General features: G+C 32.9%; 3 protein-coding genes across 3 annotated transcripts; all 3 read left to right on the top strand.

Moving 5' to 3' along the window:
- Positions 1–1,202: 1,202 nt before the first annotated feature.
- LOC109160001 (protein SIEVE ELEMENT OCCLUSION B-like) lies at positions 1,203–3,035 on the top strand. Its single transcript, XM_019308116.1, has 2 exons — positions 1,203–1,305; positions 2,297–3,035. The coding sequence occupies exon 2, from the start codon at positions 2,372–2,374 to the stop codon at positions 2,963–2,965; it is 594 nt and encodes a 197-aa protein (XP_019163661.1). The 5' UTR covers positions 1,203–1,305; positions 2,297–2,371; the 3' UTR covers positions 2,966–3,035.
- A 3,544-nt stretch (positions 3,036–6,579) lies between these two features.
- Positions 6,580–11,140, top strand: LOC109160077 (protein SIEVE ELEMENT OCCLUSION B-like). The gene is made up of 8 exons (XM_019308212.1): positions 6,580–6,808; positions 7,403–7,594; positions 7,825–8,204; positions 8,310–8,392; positions 8,488–8,651; positions 8,766–9,344; positions 9,506–9,610; positions 10,356–11,140. Exons 1-8 carry the CDS (start codon positions 6,677–6,679, stop codon positions 11,034–11,036), a joined length of 2,316 nt encoding a protein of 771 aa, XP_019163757.1. The 5' UTR covers positions 6,580–6,676; the 3' UTR covers positions 11,037–11,140.
- Positions 11,141–13,665: 2,525 nt separating this feature from the next.
- LOC109159887 (dentin sialophosphoprotein-like) lies at positions 13,666–14,806 on the top strand. The gene is made up of 2 exons (XM_019307995.1): positions 13,666–13,797; positions 14,417–14,806. Exons 1-2 carry the CDS (start codon positions 13,666–13,668, stop codon positions 14,804–14,806), a joined length of 522 nt encoding a protein of 173 aa, XP_019163540.1.
- Positions 14,807–14,809: the final 3 nt, after the last annotated feature.

Raw genomic sequence — 14,809 nt, 5'->3', positions numbered from 1 at the left:
TAAATATTTCATTTATTTTGTCTTCTCCAACAAATTATTGTTTATATGTACAGATGATTATGGTTCGCTTCGAACAATTTTTTATTTTATTGCCAATTCAAAATTTATTTATTTATTATAAATTCTATTTCTTATTTTTAAAATAATATAAATTCAATAATTATTTTATTTTATTTTATTTCATTTTTTCGGTTTTGAATCGTAAGTATAAGAAAATAAAGTTGTGTTGTGCCTTCACAATTAGTTATATTTGTTATACATTTTCTTAAACATTTTTAACCCTAAGAATCTAAGCTCCACTCTCAAGGTTCGAACCTATGACCATTTATTTGAAATGGTAATTGAAATGTCATCATATTACATTATAGTTGGCTTAATCATATTATATATAATAATCATATAAAAACCAATTGCTGTTAAATCAAAGTAAATGTAGATTACTAGTATATATGTCCTCTAATGAAGGTGTGCATTCCTCAAAAAGAGAAATCAAATATAATCTTAGATATAAAATCACACTCCAAAATGCTATTGGAACTTAATGGATTGTCAACTTCAATATGACTGCGAAAATCTAAGAAATCAATACTTTTTTCCCCCTTTTAACTGGAATGAAGTTCAGAAGAGTAATATATAACACATGTGATTGCAAATTAAAACAAACTCCCTTTGGCTTTGCTTACGATTCAGAACCGAAAAAATAAAATATAATAAACTAATTATTAAATTTATTTTTTTTAAATAAGAAATAAAATTTATAATAAATAAATACATTTTGAACTGACAATAAAAAAAAAAAAAATTGTTAGAATTAAACCGTGACCATCCATACATATAAACAATAATTTGTTGGAGAAGAAAAAACAAATGAAATATTTAGTTTTAAGGGTAAAAATGCCTATCAAACATAAAAGGGAGAAAACATGCCACTTTTAATATAACTATGAGGCAAATGTGGATACATGAATAATTAAGAGGGAAAAAGTGTTAAAAGCATATATCTAAGGGGAAAAGGTGTCATTTATAATAAATATTTGTTAAAAAAAATAATGTTTTGACTAAAATTAATGAATGTGGTGCAAATAACAATTTTCTATTTACACCACCTAAAAGTTATCACACCTATTAAATAGGTGATGTAAATAGCAATTAGGGTGGTGCAAATAGAATTTCCCTTTATTTAATGACACGAGTATGTAGGTTAACAGCAACATTTACACAAGTGAAAGGGAAACAGATCTATGGAAGTTAGAAATTTGGTGCACTAAGCTTGTGCTGCAAGCGTTAGATCAATTTACCGTGTGGGTACGTCCAATTTCATCATCCCTGCCCTATATCTCGATTAACTGCTACTATATATGGGCATACATACATACATACATACATATATATATATATATATATATATATATATATATATATATATATATATATATATAATAAAGTTCAAATGCGGCGGGGTCTTCCCGTACGGCGGTGCAACGGAATTCCAGAATACATCAACAGTGTTAACAATATGCACCAACAGTGTAATAAAAACACACCACAATAAAATGAAATGCAATAAAACATCACAAAATACACAACAGACTCAAAAAAATACATCATATAACTCACCACCCCCAATGGTGTATTTCCGAACAGTGCATGGTGTTTTTACTCACACCTAATGGTGTGTGTTTGGTGATGCAGGGCTCTGTTTACTCTGTTTTGTGTGGTGTATTTTCATAATTAACTTTGATGGTGCATATTTGTTGAACTATTGGTGTTGACGCACCGTAAAAAATCGCCGCACCGTAAGACACTGCCGCACCTAAACTCGCCTATATATATATATATATATATATATATATATATATATATATATATATATATATATATATATATATAAAAGTAGCTTAAAGTTGAAAACTAAGAGTTTTTTTTTTTTTTTTTTTTTCAAAAAAAGGAACTCTTATTAAAAACTTTTAAAGATGAGGTTGGCGTATTTGGTGGCCCACACAGGTCTTATTTTGAAACGGCTACCAAATATAATTTATATTTTATTTATAATTTAAAATAAGTTATAAGCTCTACCAAACAGAGCCAAGCATGCATTATCATGTTAAACTTTGAGCACTCACTTAATTATTTGTTGTTTGATTTCCTTCCTATTTAATTGGTCACACTAAACTTTGATTACTTGTGAATTCTTTAACAAAACAGACTAAATTATCATATATTCTTAGTTTTTTTTTGCTTAATAATTTTTATACGAGCAATAGTTTTATAGCACTAACTTATTTTAATTTATTAGATTGATGAGAACAAGTACATTTTCTTGATTGGAGGGAATGACTTAAAATGGGTTAAAGCATTCGTTTCCAAGGTAATGCAAGTAGTTTCTTTAAACCCACAACTCACAATTAAGATCAACTACATGGGTAGCAATGTGAAAGTTGGATCAACGATTCTTGGAGACAACATTTGTGATGCGACATCGGACACACCTATGATGTCATGGTTTATGTGGGCACGTCTTCGAAGCACATTCTTATCAAGGATCAAATTTTTAGATCAAACTTGTTGTGATGAAGATGATGATGAAATTGTGGAAGGACTAAAAAAGATGCTAGCCTATGAAGCTAAAGATTTAGCAGTTGATGGATGGGCTATGTTGTGCAAAGGTAACAAGATAGTTGTATGTGACTTGGGTGATACAATGTTGACAGTCATGAATGAATATGAGAAATGGAAGGAGAGTGCAATAGTCAAAGGCTTTGACCAAGCGTTCAAAGATCATCATGAGATGCTTAGTCGTTCTATTTATGCTTCAAAACATCATCCTTGTTGTGCTCTTGACTACCCATGTAATTTTGACAAAGTTCCAGAGATTGTAAAGTGTCCCCAGTGCTATTACAATATGCAAAAATTTGTTACTTTTAGGTGCCACCATGACATACTTGATGATGAGGGCTCCAATTAGAATACACTTAGCTGATATTGACACTTACTGTATTTGCATATGTATATGAAAGTTAAACTTGTACATTCAATTCAATTTCTTACAATATATGTTATGCTGAGTCAGTTTGTTTGATCTTTTTTTTTTCGAAAATAGTTTGTTTGGTCTAGTTAAGTAATAATTAATATAAAAAGAGAGGAAGAATAACAATGGAGTGCTACTTTAAGTAAGATGTTTTACCACTTAAGGCTTAAGCTAGTCTGTGGTGGTGGTGGTGAAAATGTCTTCTAACTAAAAAATTAGGAAGACATTTTCCACCAAATTAGATAAATTTTCCTTTGACTAGAATGAACATTTTCCTTTGACTTCATTTTCTTTGTGTACAAAACACTAAAAATCTGGAAGTCATTTTTTGAGTTTCCAAACAGATTCTAAATGTGTCATTTACCTGATAGAAAACTATATCCTAATGAGCAGAGCTCATGTCTGATCATTACACCTTGCCAGGAGGCCTGCTTAATCTTCTATTATAACAAACGTACTTCAATGTTATTCAAAATCATAACCAGAAAATCACTCCTCCACTCGGCCTATGAGCGCTGGCCTGAGTGTAATAAGCCGACTGGTGGAAGAGTTTGAGCAAAGGAGTCAAGTATTCGGCGATATGATGATGCCAAGTTCTTGGTCGAGGTCAAATCAGGTCAGGTCGACGCTAACTTGAATCCTGACCGCGAGCTCACAAGGCTCAAACAAATGTTTGAAGCTTGGAAGAAAGACTATGGAATAAGGCTAAAGGAAACCAAGGTTATATTGCATAAGCTGCAGGGAAATGAAGAAATGGTTAGTGATAAAATGAGAAAAAAATGGTGGGGAAAGAGGAACAACAGCTCAAAGTTTAACTAACTAAATTGGTATTTGTATGTATGTACATGTCAAAGCTCTCTGATCTGCATTTTGGACTTGTCATCAAAAGCATTTTTTTTTTTTTTTGGTTTATGTATTTTATTTATACATCTTATGTTATGTTATGAACAATTATTAATCTTATATAAAGAAATGTTTGTGGTGTGCTTATCTTGAAAGCTAAATCTGTAGTTGTACACTCTGCTTTTAATAATTTAAAGAAGTGATGTTTTGTACTTTGCTGGCACTGCAGAAGGTCATTTAAAAAAAAAAAAAATTAATTTACAACTTTAATAAGTAGTAAATACATAAGAATTTAATAAGCATAAAATCAATATCACTATTTCTAATGTGATGATCGCATCAGTCATTACTTTATTAAATTAAAGTATATATGTATATTATATATTTTTAAAATTGTATTGGCCAACGTGACGGACCTGCAGGTTGGCCCGGTTCATGGGTCAAAAATTAAAGCCTAACCATGTCCATAGTATAAAGCGGGCTAGCCCTCGTTCGTTCATTGTAGCAAATGGATTAGATCGGGCCGGCCCAAATGGTCGGAGTTTGACTGAACTTTGGGCTAATCCGTCCGTTTGACACATCTAACAAGAGCCGGGCATTGACAAGCAAAGAAATAATTGGATAAAAAATTACAGGAGATGTACTACAATCATAAGAAGCTAACACCCGGTGGTTGGAGAATTGTTAGGCAGAGGTAGGTAAAAAGGCTTAAAAGGCAAAGTTTAGTACCCAGCGTCTCAAAAATGTGTGGTGGTAATGTGGTAAAGGAAAAAAGTTGCACCTTCACTACTAGCTATGGCTTTTGGCGTAAGTGGTAAGCGCTTGATCCTAAAAGGTGGTATGAGAGTCAGGTTATGGGTTCTGGGAGGGGGGGTGGGGGGGGGGGGGGGGGGGGGGAATTGTGGGTGAAGGCCTATAAAGGTCAAGTCTAGCACTCGGTGGTTGGGGGATTGTTGGGTGGAAAGTCGGTAAAGGGACCTGGTGGCTGGGCGATTTTTGAACAGAGGCCAGTAAAGGGCTTAAATGGCCAAGTCCAGTACCTAGCGTTTCGAAAGTGTGTGGCGGTATAAGGAAATAAAGTTGCCAGTAAAGGGCTTAAATGGCCAAGTCCAGTACCTAGCGTTTCGAAAGTGTGTGGCGGTATAAGGAAATAAAGTTGCGCATTCGCTACTAGCGGAGTATAATATTTTGGCGTAAGTGGTAAGATTGAAACATGTGCTCCATCTCAACTAAAAGCACGCCCCCTCACGTGTACGGTGGATTCCAACCAACACGTGGACCGATAAACCGTAGTCGCTTATGAGTGGCGTTGAGATTCGAACCCAAGACCTTTGGTCTAGCTCTGATACCAAATTGAAACATGTGCTTCATCTCAACTAAAAGCCTAAGCTGATAGTTGGATACACATTAATGGATATATGCTCACAGCGCTTGCAGGAAAAATCAAGTGCAGTTTTCAGTGCGAATACTGCTGCTGAGTTGAGGAGTTTGGTGGCCGAGTGTGTGGGGTCCATGTTGCAGTGGATCTGGGCCGTTATCTTGGTCTCCCTTAGGTTTTAGGCCGTAACAAAACCGCTACGTTTTGGTATATCGAGGAAAAGGTACGAAACCGTATTGGAGCTTGGCAATATAAATTCCTTTCTAAGGTAGGCAAAGAAGTACTCACTCTTAACAATTTATGGTGCAAATTAAAGTAAATTCCTAATAGACAAAATCAGAACCAATTTTTCTTTGCACGTTTCTTTTATATTTAGAGTGTGTTCTAAGCAAAAACAAAAGAGCTCTTAGCTTGTTTCCTAAAGGCTAAAGTTTTGTTGAATGATCTTGATTTCCTTTATATGAGCATTGATATTTTCCTTATAAGTAACAAATACTTTATTTCTGATTAGTATTACATTGTTCAGTATACGTATTACATTTTTTCATCTTGACCCGACTCGTCTCACAAATAAGGATCCATGACAGTCTCACAAGAGAATCACTCTTTATTTTTGAGTATTTATCATGTGATGAGACCGTCTTACGGATCCTGATTTGTGAGACGGATTGGGTCAAGATGAAAATGTAATAAATATACTGAACAATGTAATACTAATTAAGAATAACGTATTTGTTACTTATAAGAGAAAATGTAATACGAAAAATGTAATACTTTTAAGTCAAAATGTAAAAGTATTATTTTTTTTTAAAAAAAAAAAAAATTAGTTTTTCATCTTGTCATGACCCGTCTCATAGATAAAAATTCGTAAAACGATCTCACACAAGGCCTTATTTTTGGTTTGTTAAGTTTTACTATAGTAGCAACTTTGTTTAGTTTTTTTTTACTTAATTAGTTCCTCCTACACAAACTTCTTCCTCACCCTCTACTTTAAAGAAATTAAAGTTATATTCTTTCCTCACCCTCTTTTATTTAAGCAGCTTGAATTGCACTCTGAAAATAAGCCCACTGTGAGTCTGTGAGCATTGCTAAAGCATGAAGGGATATGATGCTTTTTAAAATATATATGAATTATTGAAGGACATTTAATTTGTCACCAGTCTGTGAGCAGTGCTAAAGCAAATAAATGTTACACTATATAGTTAAAGCAAATAAATAAATTGATTTCACTTATTTGCTCGCAATTGAAGCAAAGAATTGTCCCATTTTATCCCATTCCTTTTTTAATGCTATAAATATAAGAGGTTAGCTACACAATTGATTCACAAACCAGCAACATTTTCTCTGCTCTGATCTTTCCCGGCCAAAATCCTGCAAGCTCTCTTTACCCTAGTAAATAGACAAACCAGCCTTTGTCTCTATCAAAGATGGCAACTTCACACATAAATGAAAGTGTTATCTTGGACGAAGTTATGAGTACACATGATCCAGATGGCAAAGAAAATTTTGAAATTAATGTTATCTTCGATTTGGTGAAGAGCATTCTTTATCCTATCACGGTTTGTGTATTTACTATTAATTTACATTGATGTTAAACTTCAAGTTTTATTTTGTACGAGTAAGTTCTAGTACATATATATATCAAGTATTTGTTAGAAGTTGTATGGTACATATAAGTTTCATGCATGTTTTATCCAATTCTAACTATTTAAATCTTTATATATGTTATATTGAATGAGGCAAGAACTTGGTTGTTAGGTGGCAATTTATTCTCTATGTTATAGTATATAGAGTTAATCATCATTTTGGTCCCTCAATTGTTTCCTAACTATCAATGTAGTTCATAGTTTTCAATTTCAACCAATTATTTGATCATCCAATTGTTCAAAATTTCGTCAATTAAACCCTTCCAGAGACCAAACTGGTGATTTCACATTTTCAAAATTTCATCAATTTCATTGTATATCTAAATATATACAAATAATAATTGCTCATAATATAGTTTCACTATAAATCACTAAAATAAATAAATAAATAACATTCCGAAGGATGATTTATATATGGATCGGATTTCATGCATGATAACTTAATTGGATTTTAATGAGTTTGTTGTGTTTTGGTCTATATATTTGGTTGGATGATATATGATTTAGATTGGAGATAGCATTGATGAAGATGAAGATTCTGATAAGGAAGACTCTAACAAGTCTGATGAAGAAGAAGACTCAAACGGTGACGAGTCTGATGATGACAAAATGTCTAATGATGAGAAGGAATTTGACAGAGAGAGGCAATATGCTAAAGACATGGAACTTCCCTTTCAGTTAAAACGGTTTTCCTTTGAGGTAATTCTCTAATTTGAAGAAAAAAATTATAGTTCAATTATATATGCTATAATAATAGTAACTTTATAAATGTGCAATTATTCTCCACATACTATAATTTAATTAGAAAATTTTATAACAAATGCCTAACTTTCATGATTCTTTGTAAAGTAGTGTCATGATTTCATGATACAATAAGTAGTTTACCTAAAGATTTTTTAATAATTTTAAAATTTTCTTACTTTATTCAGATGTCATTGATGTGTTCAAAAAATGTGGATCCACATTCGATTGTATTATATTTTCTGAACATGTTGTCCACATTTTCATGGGAAGGCAAGATATTGATTTTGCTGGCATCTTTCTCCCTCTATTTTGGAAAATTCAGCCTTTTTCACAGTCACAAGGGATTGTCAGGCAAATTGGCAATTCTCAATGAGCGTGAAAGTCAACTTTTGCCAATAGTTAAAGATTTAATCAAATCAATCTTACATTTGACTGAGTATATTGCTGAGCTTGCAAAATCATCCTCTCATAATTCATCACCAATCATACCGATTGGTTGCTATTGGATCGTCACAAGTATCCTTACTTATGCATCCTATTTCACTTCTGGCCTTATGCATTCGGGGTAAGATTTAATTTCGCTATTCAATTTATTATAATATGTTTTAAATAACTTCGATAAACATTGATTATAAATATATAATCAATATGTATGAATATATTATTGTAGGTGTTTTATAGCCGAAGAAACACGACTTTCTAGTTTAACTGTCAAAATCAAAGACGTAATCTCTGAATGCCACCCGATACTAGGTTAGGTTCAATAAATTCAAGTATATGCCGGAAATTAAAGTTATTATTACTTGTAGTGAGTTTAAATTAACGAGTACTTGAATTGATATATGCAGAAGAAAAGAGAGAAGTGGATTCTTATAATGCATTATGTCATGCATTCTTTGATGAGAATCCAATCCCCTTCACTTCTAATTTGGATGTTTTGAAGTTATTATTCAATGTCCAGAAAGGTGGGAAACAGAAACTCATCATATATGATGGTGATGAGCAAGAAATGGTATAGTATGAGCTTATAACTCCGTAAATTTGAACAATTAATAATTGCTATTGATTTGATTGTTAATTGTAAATATAAACTAATATACTGTATATAAAAAATTGTGAACTGCAGGTAGAATTACGTTCGTTGGAGAATAAGAGCTTGCTATTATTAATATCGTCAAATCTTGACATTGAGGAGTACTTGATTAAGATATTTAAATACTTTCAAAATGAAACTAAGTTGCGTGTACTTTGGATTCCCATATTAGACTATCCTATATTATGGGATATTAGACATATGAAAGTAGAGTATAGAAGATTAGTAAATAAAGGAGAATTACTTTCAGTGAGAAATGTACAGAAATTAGTAGCACCAAGCTTTGTGCGATTTGTTAGAGAGAAATTGTTCGAAATAGGGGGAGGGGGTGAGCCTATCATTGTGTCACTGGATCACCAAGGGAGGATTGTTCACCATAACGCAATGCACATGATATTGATGATATTTATAGATATTGTTCAAGGGATTAATACTGGAGTTGAGATTGGAGATAGTATAATTCCTTTGTTACAGAATGTGTTGAAGGATAGGACGTTGGCAATCAGGAGTTTGGTGCCTGAAATTGATGGGAAATTAAAAGAAATTGCTGGTAAAATGGAAAGACTAATGCTTGATGAGTTGGATGAGATGGAGAAGCGAATACAAAATCCGGTACGTACTACGGTATATGTTTTATTTTAATTTAATGTATGTTTTATTAGTTAGTTAAGTCATATATGTACGCGTATTCATTTAAAATTTTGAATTGGTAGCATGATATATAGAATTACTATCCAGCTTAATTAATTATATATTTATTTAATGATGAGTAGGTTTACAGCAACATTTACACAAGTGAAAGGGAAACAGATCTGTGGAAGTTAGAAATTTGGTGCACTAAGCTTATGATGGGAGAGTACGAAGGAGTGATCAAGTTGGTACGTCCAATTTCATCATCCCTGCCCTATATGTCGATTAACCGCTACTATAAGCTCTGTTTGGTATACATAACTTAAATAGAATTTATGCTTTTTTTGTAGTTTAAAATAAGCTCTACCCAATAGAACCAATAAGCACGCATTATCATTTTAAACTTTGAGCACTTACTCAATTATTTGTGGTTTGAATTCCTTCCTATTCAATTTGTCGGTCAAAGTATCTATAAGATCCATGTACTATTGTGTTTTGTTTAATTTAGTCCTTCTACCTTAATTTTGTTCAATTTAGTCATTGTGCTTTAAAAACTGAAACAATTAAGAACAATAGCTTATATAGTGCTGGCATTATCTTTGCCATATCATCATACTTACATGCCAACTCATATATTATTTTATAAATATTTAAAATTAATTACTTTTACTACCAATATATTACATTAATATGTCCAAAATAAATACATAAATATTTGCCCACATAAGCTATTGTCCTTAATTGTTTCAATTTTTAAAGTATAGAGACTGATATAAACAAAATTAAAGTAGAAGGACTAAATTGAACAAAACACTATAGTACGGGAACCTCATAGATACTTTGACCTCAATTTGTCACACTAATAGGGATGCTTCCTTTTTTTTTTTTTTGAATGTAATGGGGATGCTTCCTAAATTATCATATATTCTTCGTTTTTTGCTTACATTTTATAGAGCAATAGTTTTATAGCACTAACTTATTTTAATTTATTAGGTTAATGAGAACAAGTATATTTTTTTGATTGGAGGGAATGACTTAAAATGGGTTAAAGCATTCGTTTCCAAGGTAATGCAAGTTGTTTCTTTAAACCCACAACTGGCAATTATGATCACCTACCTTGGTAGCAATGTGAAAGTTGGATCAACGATTCTTCAAGACAACATTTGTGAAGCACCGACCACAGCTGTGGGCTCATGGTTTATTTGGGCACGTCTTCGAAGCATATTCTTATCAAGGATCAGATTTTTAAATCAAACTTATTGCGATGAAGATCATGATGAAATTGTGGAAGGATTAAAAAAGATGCTAGCCTATGAAGCTAAAGATTCAGCAGTTGAGGGATGGGCTATGTTGTGCAAAGGTAACAAGATAGTTGTATGTGACTTGGGAGATACAATGTTGACAGTCATGAATGAATATGAGAAATGGAAGGAGAGTGCAATAGCCAAAGGCTTTGATCAAGCGTTCAAAGATCATCATGAGATGCTTAGCCGTTCTATTTATGCTTCAAAACATCATCCTTGTTGTGCTCTTGACTACCCATGTAATTTTGACAAAGTTCCAGAGATTGTAAAGTGTCCCCAGTGTTATCACAATATGCAAAAATTTGTCACTTTTAGGTGTCACCATGACATAGTTGATGATGTGGATTCCGATGATGAGGATTTTTATTAATTAGGATATACTAAGTTGAAATTGACACTTATTGTATTTGCATATGTATATGAAAGTTAAACTTGTACATTCAATTCAATTTCTTACAATATATATGTTATGCTCAGTCGATCAGTTTGTTTGGTTCCTGCAGTTACATAATTGATAAGCCATGGAATGACTCATAATTGTGCTTCATTGTGAGTTAATTTTTCTTGAGTGTAGGTAAGTGCGGTGGAACAAGGTTTACTTTGAGGTGTTTTTGATTGTAGGAATGAAAGATTGGGCCTAGGCATGCATGAGTTGGAAAAGATCAGAGGATGTTTTTGGAAGAGTTTAAGGTAAAAAGTGACAAAACGGAGGCTCGAGAGGTTGGCACGGAGCAAGGGAGCAAAGACACGTACGACGTCCAAAAGTGCCGCTGAATGGGTGTCACGATAGAGTTCACGACGTGAACTCTACCGTGACACACTAGCAAGCTTTCAGATGATTAGTCGTCACACTGATAGTCAGGCTGTGATCAGCAACATGACGACCTAATCATCCGCAATGTGGCCTAGCCTGTCACGCCGTGACCTACATTGTGACTTACTAGGTCACCTTGCAGATCCTAAGTGTCACTCTAGTGGTCACGGCGTGACAATCAGTGTGATGCCCTAAGGTCTAAGAGCTAGTTCGGAGGGTCACGAAGACCTTCACGAAAGGTCATCGTGACCCTTGCAATCTGTAAAGCACTGGGCGTGGTCACGACTCACGATTGTGATTAGGCGTCCAGTAGGCGATCTCCAGGTGGTTATTTTGGCATGATTTTCAAGTATAAATATTTTGGAACAATTATTTGGTGATCACTTTTCATTTTTCAGTTTCTCTCTCTAGATTGTTCCTCATAGAACCTTTCCTAAACAATTCTACGTTGGAATCCATCATCATTTGAAACATCTAAAGGAAGATTTCACTTTGTAATTACAATTGATTCTCAATTTTTAGATTTACTCATTCAATTTCTGTTCATTTACCTTAATAAATAAACATAAACAAACGCTTATCGAACACAAATACGAGTAATTTATCAAAATCTCTATTTGCAAACACCCTAAGCCCACTCAATGCTCTGATATCTTTCCAGACAGGCATCCTGTATGTTAACAATGTCTGTCTCACAATAACATGTTGAGACTAACGGAGTCTTGGAAGTTTTATTCTCTAAAGTAAAAGTTGAACCAAATAATAGAAAAATAATCTATTTCATGGAATGATTTCTACACTAGCGACAGCGGCAGCTGCATGAAAACCGTACCGTAACATTGGTTAGATTAAAGCAAATGAGATCAATTGCTACAATATGACTATTGCGAAGCAGAGCCTTAAATTTTATTTTATTTTATTTTTTTTATCATAAAAAGGTATCATTTATTAATGACAAATAGTCCAAAGGGTGGCGAAGTCAATTTGGCTTTTTCCGACAAAGAATTGATAGAACAAAAAATCTGAGAAGATCTAGCGCTAAGACCATCTGTTATTAGAGTGTCAGCCTCACGATAAACATGTCTGATTGTGGAGCCCCACGAGCCTAGACAGGAGAGAACATAGTGAATAGCATTCTTAAGTTTCCACGGAATCCTTGTCGTTGATTGCAGCAGCCGCTATATACATATTAGGATTACATTGTTCAATATACATATTACATTTTTTCTGATTAGTAACAAATGCTACTTTATTTCTGATTAGGATTACATTGTTCAATATATATATTACATTTTTTCATCTTGACCCGACTCGTCTCACAAATAAGGATCCATGACAGTCTCACAAGAGAGTCACTCTTTATTTTTGAGTATCTATCATGTGATGAGACCGTCTTACGGATCCTGATTTGTGAGACAGTCCGGGTTGAGTCAAGATGAAAATGTAATAAATATACTGGATAATGTAATACTAATTAAGAATAACGTATTTGTTACTTAATTATAAGAGAAAATGCAATACAAAAAATGCATGTAATACTTTTAAGTCAAAATGTAAAAGTATTATTTTTTTTCTTTAAAAATTTACTTTTTCATCTTGACATGACCCGTCTCATAGATAAAAATTCGTAAAACGATCTCACACAAATTTTTACCTTATTTTTGATTCGTTAAGTTTTACAATAGTAGCAACTTTGTTTAGTTTTTTTTTTTTTTTTTTTTTTTTTTCACTTAATTAGTTCCTCCTACACAAACTTCTTCGTCACCCTCTACTTTAAAGAAATTAAAGTTATATTCTTTCCTCACCCTCTTTTATTTAAGCAGCTTGAATTGCACTCTGAAAATAAGCCCACTGTGAGTCTGTGAGCAGTGCTAAAGCATGAAGGGATATGATGCTTTTTAAAATATATATGAATTATTGAAGGACATTTAATTTGTCACCAGTCTGTGAGCAGTGCTAATGCAAATAAATGTTACACTATATAGTTAAAGCAAATAAATAAATTGATTCCACTTATTTGCTCGCAATTGAAGCAAAGAATTGTCCCATTTTATCCTATTCCATTTTTAATGCTATAAATATAAGAGGTTAGCTACACAATTTATTCACAAACCAGCAACATTTTCTCTGCTCTGATCTTTCCCGGCCAAAATCCTGCAATCCAGCCTTTGTCTCTCTATCAAAGATGGCAACTTCACACATAAATGAAAGTGTTATCTTGGAAGAAGTTATGAGTACACATGATCCTGATGGCAAAGAAAATTTTAAAATTAATGTTATCTTCGATTTGGTGAAGAGCATTCTTTATCCTACCATGGTTTGTGTATTTATTATTAATTTACATTGATGTTAAACTTCAAGTTTTATTTTGTACGAGTAAGATCTAGTACATATATTATATATATATATATATATCAAATATTTGTTAGAAGTTGTATGGTACATATAAGTTTCATGCATGTTTTATCGAATTCTAACTTTTTAAATCTTTATATATGTTATATTGACCAGGACTATGTGGTCTAATGGTACCCGGGTTGGACTTCCATTTGGAAGATTATGAGTTCAAGCCTCAGTGGAGGCGTTATTGATTCTTTGTGTTTCAGTAGGTTGAGAAAGTATATGAACAGATACTACAATGTAATAGAGTCAATAACTTTCAAAAAAAATATATATGTTATATTGAATGAGGCAAGAACTTGGTTGTTAGGTGGCAATTTATTCTCTATGTTATAGTATATAGAGTTAATCATCATTTACAAATAATAATAATATAATTTCACTATAAATCACTAAAATAAATAAATAAATAAATAAATAACATTCCGAAGGATGATTTATATATGGATCGGATTTCATGCATGATAACTTAATTGGATTTTAATGAGTTTGTTGTGTTTTGGTCTATATATTTGGTTGGATGATATATGATTTAGATTGGAGATAGCATTGATGAAGATGAAGATTCTGATAAGGAAGAGTCTAACATGTCTGATGAGGAAAACTCTAATGGCGACAATTCTGACAAGTCTAATGAGGAAGACTCTAATGGTCACAAGTCTGATGAGGAAGACTCTACTGGTGACGAGTCTGATGAGGAAGACTCAAATGGCGACGAGTCTGATGAGAAAGACTCTAATGGCGACAAATCTGATGAGAAAGACTCTAATGGCAATAAGTCTGATGAGAGAGACTCAAATGGCGACGAGTCTGATGATGACAAAATGTCTAATGATGAGAAGGAATTTGACAGCCAGGGGCAATATGCTAAAGACATGGAACTTCCCTTTCAATTAAAACGGTTTTCCTTTGAGGTAATTCTCTAATTT

The sequence above is a fragment of the Ipomoea nil genome, unplaced genomic scaffold (genome assembly GCF_001879475.1).
Source record: "Ipomoea nil cultivar Tokyo-kokei standard unplaced genomic scaffold, Asagao_1.1 scaffold2845, whole genome shotgun sequence".
Lineage (NCBI taxonomy): Eukaryota > Viridiplantae > Streptophyta > Magnoliopsida > Solanales > Convolvulaceae > Ipomoea > Ipomoea nil.
The sequence above is the reverse complement of the archived record's forward strand: the minus strand, read 5'-3'. Positions and strand labels throughout refer to the sequence as shown.

Excerpts from the sequence above, each read along its gene's own strand:
- LOC109159887 (XM_019307995.1), top strand. The coding sequence starts at position 13,666 with ATGGCAACTTCACACATAAATGAAAGTGTTATCTTGGAAGAAGTTATG. Across the intron at positions 13,798-14,416 it reads GCATTCTTTATCCTACCATG|ATTGGAGATAGCATTGATGA; the intron begins GTTTGTGTATTT and ends TATATGATTTAG.
- LOC109160001 (XM_019308116.1), top strand. The coding sequence starts at position 2,372 with ATGCAAGTAGTTTCTTTAAACCCACAACTCACAATTAAGATCAACTAC.
- LOC109160077 (XM_019308212.1), top strand. The coding sequence starts at position 6,677 with ATGGCAACTTCACACATAAATGAAAGTGTTATCTTGGACGAAGTTATG. Across the intron at positions 7,595-7,824 it reads TAAAACGGTTTTCCTTTGAG|ATGTCATTGATGTGTTCAAA; the intron begins GTAATTCTCTAA and ends TACTTTATTCAG. Across the intron at positions 8,205-8,309 it reads TCTGGCCTTATGCATTCGGG|GTGTTTTATAGCCGAAGAAA; the intron begins GTAAGATTTAAT and ends ATATTATTGTAG.